The sequence below is a fragment of the Peromyscus leucopus genome, chromosome 2 (assembly GCF_004664715.2).
Source record: "Peromyscus leucopus breed LL Stock chromosome 2, UCI_PerLeu_2.1, whole genome shotgun sequence".
Lineage (NCBI taxonomy): Eukaryota > Metazoa > Chordata > Mammalia > Rodentia > Cricetidae > Peromyscus > Peromyscus leucopus.
In genome coordinates this window covers 136736181-136744314 of record NC_051064.1, presented here as the reverse complement: position 1 = coordinate 136744314, position 8134 = coordinate 136736181, and the positions used below count along the sequence as shown (strand labels likewise).

At 45.4% G+C, this 8134-nt stretch overlaps 1 protein-coding gene across 1 annotated transcript; it reads right to left on the bottom strand.

Moving 5' to 3' along the window:
- Positions 1-1412: 1412 nt before the first annotated feature.
- Positions 1413-1966, bottom strand: LOC114697162 (60S ribosomal protein L27a-like). Its single transcript, XM_037203350.1, has one exon. It carries the CDS (start codon positions 1899-1901, stop codon positions 1413-1415), a length of 489 nt encoding a protein of 162 aa, XP_037059245.1. The 5' UTR covers positions 1902-1966.
- Between the last annotated feature and the right edge of the window lie 6168 nt (positions 1967-8134).

Below are 8134 nucleotides of genomic sequence, written 5' to 3'. Positions count from 1 at the left end.
CAAGACCAGAGAAGTCAGGCGCCAAGACTAAGGGCAGGGAGGTTTTATAGACTGATGGTGGGGGGTGATGATGTGAGGTTTTATAGACTGATGGTGAGGGGTGATGATGTGACTGCCACAAACAGGTTTGTGCCCAAGTATGGTCAAAAGCTGAGCACTTAGGCCGACACTTGGGCAGCTGGCGGCATCGGCGGGGAAAGTTGGAACAGTTGCCAAGAATGCAGAACTGGGCAGAGAGGGAGGGAGGGAGGGAGGGAGGGAGGGAGAGATTGAGAGAGAGAGAGAGAAAGGAATGGGGCTTCTGAAGCAATATAAGGGAGAGCCAGAGTCTCCAACGGAACAGTCCCAACACTGAGAAGGCTGGGGCAGGAGGATTTCCATGAGTTTGAGGCTATCATAGGCCACAAAACAAGTAAGGATTACATCAGTCAGCATTACACAGCAAGATTCTGTCTTAGAAAACAAAGTACAGCTGTGGCTGTAGCTCAGTTGGTAGAGTTCTTGCCTAGCGTGCATGAAGCCCTGGGTTTGATCCCCAGCACTGCATTGACTGGGCATGGTGGTGCAGGTCTGTGATCCCAACCCTTCGTGGTGGAGAGAGGGATCAAGAAGATGAGAAATTCACTGGGCGGTGGTGGCACACGCCTTTAATCCCAGCACTGGGGAGGCAGAGCCAGGCGGATCTCTGTGAGTTCGAGGCCAGCCTGGGCTACCAAGTGAGTTCCAGGAAAGGCGCAAAGCTACATAGAGAAACCCTGTCTCGAAAAACCAAAAAAAAAAAAAAAAAAGATGAGAAATTTAAGATCATCCTCAGCTATATAGTGAGTCTGAGGCCAGCCTGGGCAACATGAAAACCAGTCATGGCTGCCGTACAGACTTACCTAAGTTCCATCACCAGCATGGCTAAACAAATAATTGAATATGATTTTAAAAACTTAAAAAAAATGATTTATGTATAATTCAGCTATTATTTGGCTTAAAAGGGCTTACTGGGAAATGTTATTATTTTTACTATTTTCTACAGAGAAAATATTTTCCAGTTTCAAATAACCCTGGACTTTTGAATTATAACCTGTTTTTATGTTCAAGCTATCTGTGTATTATTTCTCCTGCAGTTGTACATAAAATCTTTTTACATTAAAAAGGGACAAATACTATAGAATGTATTACATGAAATATATAGACTATACAAATTCATAGAAACAGAAAGATCAGACGTTATCTCAAGATGGAGAAGAAAGGAATATAGAGCAATGATTCCTCAGTACAGAATCTCTTTTTGGTGTGATGGAAAAGCCCCACAAATGGACAGTAGTATCAGGACATAATATCATTAATGTAATAAATCAATACAATTAATGTAATTAATGAATAACATAAATATAGTTTTTGTTTTTTGAAAATGTTAGCATTTAATTAACCTCCCTGGGTGGCTTCAAGTCACCAGGACACAGGCACCTCCAACACCCTTTGTATCTTCTCTTCAGCTCTTCTGCCACGATGACAGGCTGCTTAGGGAGCTTTCCCTTCCCCAGAACTTTGTAGTAGCCCGATCGCACAACATCAATGATGGGAGCAGCTCCAGTCTTGTTCTTTGCAGAGCTGATGCGTGTCTGCTCATGGACCAGTGTCCACAATTTATCCAGGTTGACCATCGGACAGAAGCTCTGGTTCCTCTTTAAGTGGTAATGTCTCATACCAACTTTCCCAAAGTAACCTGGATGATATTTGTCGAAGTTGATCCTGCGGTGATGCATGCCGCCAGCATTACTGCAGCCTCCTGGGTGCCTGCGGTGTTTACCGATGCGGCCGTGGCTGTGGCTCATGTGGCTCTGGAGTTTCCGGGTCTTCCTCAGTCTGGATGGCATGGCGGCAGCAGAATGGAAAGAGCTGAATATCATAAATATAGTTATTGAATGAATACTGTGAATGTAATCAACGAATACCACAAATGTAATTAATATCATGAGTGTAATTAATGAATAACATAAGTGTAATTAATATCTTGAATGTAACCCATGCCACTGAATTGTGAACTTAAAAAAAATAAATAAATAAAAAATAAAAACCTGGGCTGGAGAGATGGCTCAGAGGTTAAGAGCACCGACTGCTCTTCCAGAGGTCCTGAGTTCAATTCCCAGCAACCACATGGTGGCTCACCACCATCTATAATGAGATCTGGCGCCCTCTTCTGTATACATAATAAATAAATAAATAAATAAATCTTTAAAAAAAAAAAAACCTTCCCCTCAACCATACCTTTGGTAGAAGGAAACAGGTTAAAAAAAACTTTTAAAAATTATTTATTTATTTTTATTTCATATGCATTGGTGTTTTGCCTGTATATGTGTCTGTATGAGGGTGCTGGATCCCCTGGAACGGGAGTTACACACAGTTGTGAACCTTCCTGTAAGTGCTGGGAGTTGAATCCTGGTCCTCTGGAAGAGCAGCCAGTGCTCTTAACCTCTGAGCCATCTCTCCAGTCCCTTGTATTACTATTTTTGAGACAGGGTCTCACTATGTAACCCTGGCTGTCCTGGAACTTGCTATGTAGACCAGGCTAGATCTCTGGTCTCAAACTCAGAGATCTGCCTGCCTTTGCATCCCACATGCTGGAAGCATGGCTTGCACCATGCTCGACTTCAGGTGGCACTTTTAAACTATGACTGTCACTGGTTTTGCTTAATGCCATTCCTTAATGATGAGGGCCACACTCTTTCACAGCCTTTGCTTTGTGTCAAATCAAAGCACAGGTGTTATGCTGAGCTCCCTGGGGAATGCAGTCTAGAGTAACAGCAGGCTGACTTCCAAACCAACACTGCAAAGAAAGAAGGTTTTTAAGTGAAAATGTCAGTTTACCTTGAGTAGTTGCCTGGTCATGTGAACAGTCTGTTTTCTTCCCCACAATAAGGGTATTCTTTTCTGGTCTCTTTGCTCTTTTGATGTAGCAAGTGTTAAGGTTTTACTTTCAGGAAATACGAAGACTGTTTATTCTGAGCCAAGTATGCGTGAACATGGATTCAAGTTGCCCTGAACGACCTTCTACCATAGAAAGAGTTAAGCTTCTGTAGTCACAGAACAGAAAGTCAGGCATTGCAAAATACATCATCAGGTAGGAGGCCGCAGCAAGATGGAGAAATCGCTAGGGTTCAGGTGTTCTTAGCATGTTGTAGCTGCAGGGCTAAGCCAGTGTGCTGGTTGTCTAAGTTTGTCTATATATTCCAAGAGTTAAGAGGGTGCTAGGTCAGATACTGGAGGTGATACCAGATGGCTATTAAAAGGAACCGAAGGGGCTGGAGAGGTAGCTCACGTGATATAATGCTCGCCTAGCACTGGGAAGCCCTGGATTTGACCCCCAACACCACATACATTTTGCATGGTGGTACATGCCTGTAATCTCAGCATTTGGGAGGTGGAGGTAGAGGTAGGAAGATCAGACATTTAAGGTCATTCATTGTTGGTTACATAGTAAGTTTGAGGTCACCTTGGGCTACACAAATCCTATCTAAGCCATCTTGCCAGCCCCAAATAAAATGTCTATCAAATAAAATATTAAACTAGGCATTGAGAACCAAAAGGGAATTCACCAGGAAAGTTCTACTGATGTTCCTATGGGTTCAAGTATCTGCCTCCTGAGTGCTGGGATTAAAGGGATGTGCTCACCCAGTTAGGATGAACTTTCATGTTTTGAGATAGGGTCTCTCACTGATGTAGTTCAGGCTGACCTCGATGTCCTTGACCTCCTGCCTCGGTCTCCTGAGTGCTGGCATTACAAGTGTGAGCCACCAGGCCTGGCCTTACATTAACGTTATGTATTTATAGTTATTTAGAAAAAATAGTTCAGGAGTACACACTGCCGGAGGGCTGCGGGCTGGGCGGAAACCAGAGTACTGTCCACCAATGTGATCTTTTATGTCATGGGAAAGAAAGCCACAAATCAATATAGATATAGTACATATAGCTGGGGTCATCAAATTGGGGGCTACGGCGAGGTGGGAGACTTGTGGGGTTGTCCCTTTCACAGGTTTAGCTTGGAGTGGGTGGAGGCTGGTTGTGTCACACTTAGCTACGGTGCCAAAGAAAATACAGGGCCGTTTGGTTGCATCCAGAGGCAGAGAGTAAACGGCTATTTAAAGAACCTGAAGACAGCCCAAGATCATTTGGCTGCTAACGGTTCTGTTCTGTCTCTCCACGCTCTCCGCAATGTTCTGCTCAGCCAAGTTCAAGCAGTCTGTAGGATTTGTAGGGGCAGCCTCGGACACGTTCTCCTGTGTAGGAAATAGATATAGTTTAACAATGAAAGGTGGGGAGTGGGGAGGCGAAGAGGGGAAAGTGATCCAGACTTAATACAAATTGAGGTGGCATATGCCTTTAATCCCAGCACTCAGGAGGCAGAGCCAGGCGGATCTCTGTGAGTTCGAGGCCAGCCTGGGCTACCAAGTGAGTCCCAGGAAAGGCACAAAGCTACACAGAGAAACCCTGTCTCGAAAAACCAAAAAAAAAAAAAAAAAAATTGTGAAGCAGTATATGCATTTCTTTTTGCTTCTGTGAGACAGGGTTTCTCCATGTAGCCCTGGTTGTCCTGGAACTCGCTCTGTAGACCAGGCTGGCCTCCAACTCACCGAGATCTGCCTGTCTCTGCCTCCCAAGTGCTGGGATCAAAGGTGTGCACCCCCACTGCCCAGCAGTAGATGCATTTATTAATTTATCCAATTGATAAGCATTTATTGAGGGACCTGTTATATGCTGGAGTTTCAGAGCCGTGTGAGCATGGCTTTTCTTGGCCAGGTACTTCCATGCTGACCCCCAGGGAGGATAGCCTTATGTCAGAAACTGTTCCTCCTAGGCTATTGCTGACCTGTTCCTGGAGGCCTGGGTCTGAGTCTGTCAGCCTCTTCCCTCCGTCTGCTGTGTTCTCCAGCCAATGGAGTTCTAGGGACCAAACAGCTATTGCTGGCCAGTTCACCCCTAGAGAACATCTTCCACAACCGGCTTAGGACAGGATGAACTTCTTCCAGAACGTTCTGAATGTTTCCTGCCTATCGGCACACTGCTAGAACAGATGCTTTGTAAACTTCGCTGCCAACTGAACCTGCTGTTCCTCAGAATGGCTTCCATCTTGTTTTAACGCTCAAAGCCAAGCCCTTCCTGGGCTTTGTCTTCTTCAGGTCCCTCTTCCCGTTGCTTGGCTGCTCCAGCACTTACCACTGCATTCACAGATGCCCTACCGTGTGCCAAGCAAATGCCTCTAGAAATGGGCCCTCCTCGGGGAAGCTTCTCTCTTTCTTGTCCAGCAGACACCTGAGACTCCTCCCAGGCTTTTCTCTGCAGCGCTCTGAGCTGCTCACTTCTCAGATGCCCCAGGGTCAGGAGGTGGGTGAGGGGCTCTCATTCTCCGGGCTGCTGCTGAACACTGTTATGCCCAGATCACGGGGACCCCCAAAAGACCACCACAGAGACCAAATCCCATATGTAAAAGCAAAGAGCCTTTATTCTCTTCAAGCTCTGAGCTTGGTCCCTCTGTCTGTCTGACACAGCGGTGAGAGCAGAGAACCCTGAGCTCAGGTGGGGCAGAGTTTTTATCATGGCAGAGGTTGGGGTGAGGGGATTTCCAGAGTCCAGGACCCCGATTGACTGACAATTGTCTAGGTGTATCTGTATAACAAAAATAGGTGTGCCTTAGACTTAAGAACATCTGACCACCTTATCTAATGGTTGGAATGTTTGGGATGTCAGTTACTTCCTCATCCCTGGGTGGTATCAGCTTAAGGCTTTTCCTGTCACAGAAGCTGTGTCTAGGTCCCTAAGCCTGTCATGGCTGCTGTGTGGTCAAGCTGTTGTGGGGCCCCTCCACAAAGTCCATTGATGTTTGAACTCTATTAGGACCCAGATAGGGCACTCGCTGTCTTCTTTTCTCCTTCACTGAAGGATTTTGGGAGCTGGTATCATTAAGAACGTGGGCTTTGGAGCCAGGTGCTCCTAGATGCCTGTTTACTAGCTCGGTGATCGTGGGCAATTGATTCAGTCTCTGTCTTAGATTTTCTTTTCCATTTTCCCCCGTTTCTCCCTCTCCCCTTTCTTCCCTTCGTCCCTCTCTCTTTCTTTGTATCTTTTTTGTTGTTGTTGTATTTTCGAGACAAGGTTTCTCTGTGAAACAGTCCTGGCACTCACTCTGTAGACCAGGCTGGCCTCGAACTCACAGAGCTCTGCCTGGCTCTGCCTCCCGAGTGCTAGGATTAAAGGCATGAGCCCGGCTCTTTCTTTGTACCTTTTTGATGCAGTCACTCATGCAGTCCTGGCCTTGAACTTGCACCCTTGCATCAATTCTCCTGCTCTGCTTCTGCCTCCTTGTGCTGGGGTTAAATGCATGCTCTACCATGCCTGACTTGGATCTAGATTTTTCTCAGATATAAAAATGGCATAATAACGAGCCAGGCGGTGGTGGCACACACCTTTAATCCCAGCACTAGGGAGGCAGAGCCAGGCAGATCTCTGTGAGTTCTAGGCCAGCCTGGTCTACTGAGTGAGATCCAGGACAGGCACAAAAACTCAAAAACTACACAGAGAAACCTTGTCTAGAAAAACAAAAACAAAAACAAAAAAAAGACATAATAATCGTTAGTACAATGGAGGCAAGGGACTATCGTTCAACACTCATTCATTAAACTAAAAAACTGATGGGCTAAAAATAGTTCTACACTAATAGATTTCCTATATTTTTTTAAAATAAAATTTATTTTTTAATTTTATGTTGTGTGGCTGTTTTGCCTGGATGTCTGTGCACTATGTGCATGCAGTGCCCGTGGAGGCCAGAAGAGGGCATCAGATCCCCAGGATGAGTTATAGGTCATTGTTATCCAATATACAGATGCTGGGAATTGAACCCAGGTCCTCTGGAAGAACAGTCAATGCTCTTAAATGCTGAGCCAACTCTTCATCTCCTTTCCCCCTCTTCTTAAATTTTTAGTCTTGAGGCAAGGGTTCATGTATCCCAAACTGGCCTCAAAGTCTTCTTATAGCTAAGAATGGCCTTGCACTGTTGACCCTTCTGACTCCACCTCCCAAATGCTGTGATTACAGGCTTCTGTCAGCTCTTCTGTCTGGTTTATGTGGTCCTGGGGATGAACCCTAGGCCTCACGCACAGGAGGCAAACACTCTACCTACCGAGTTACTTCACTATCCCTTAAATAGTTTCTTTTTCTTTCTGATTTTGGACACAAAATCCTTTTTGCATTTTTATAATAAGTGAGACTTCAAGTAATCTGGCTGAGCACAGGCACATGTTTAACATCTGGCATTGGGAGGGGAAAAAACAAAACGAAACCGTTTTCAGTCCTGTCCAGACCGTATTCTCCTCAGGCTGATCTCAAGGCCCCGTGGGCAGGCACTGTGCAGAGCACCAGTGCAAGCCAATCCATCACACCACTCCATTTGGCACGGAATGTTCTAGTTGCAGGTCAGTGTGCTCTGGCTGAAAGTTCTGCGCTCTCTTTCTGGAAGGGTGGCTCGTGTTGGAGGCTCTTGCATCTCATAGCTGTTGCCAAGATGTGTCAGCCCCTGGCCATGTGATGAAGCAATAGGTTATAAATAAGATCAAAAGCATCCCAAAGGAGCGGCTTGTTGAAAAATATAAGACAGAAACTTCGTCTAAAGAGAAAGCTCTGTTGAGCATCATATGTGCGACTCCAAATCTGCAACGGCGTCTACAGAGAGGGCTAATGAAATGGAAACATGAATCCCAAAACCTTCGCCAGGCCAGTGAAAGAGTTGCCTCCTGCCTGCAGACTTTTGCATTTGTATCAACCAAAAATAATTCCTCTTTCCTTGGTAGATATCCCCCATTCTTATCTTCAGTTGCGTTTTTATTTTTAGTGTTACTTATGGAACACTCTGAACTTGCTAGCTGAGCATGCAGGCCTTTTACCAAATAAGTATTCAAAGAACAGAGGTGGGATGGCAGGAAAAAAAAAAAAAACAAGCTCTGGAGCTTAGTGCTTAGTTGATTCTGGGCTCCACTTCTGTCTGACTACTTACTGTGGTGAGACCGAAGGCCAGCTTTCAAACATCTCTTCTCTGCCTCAATTTCTCCATGCTTGTTCTCTCTCTCTCTCTCTCTCTCTCTCTCTCTCTCTC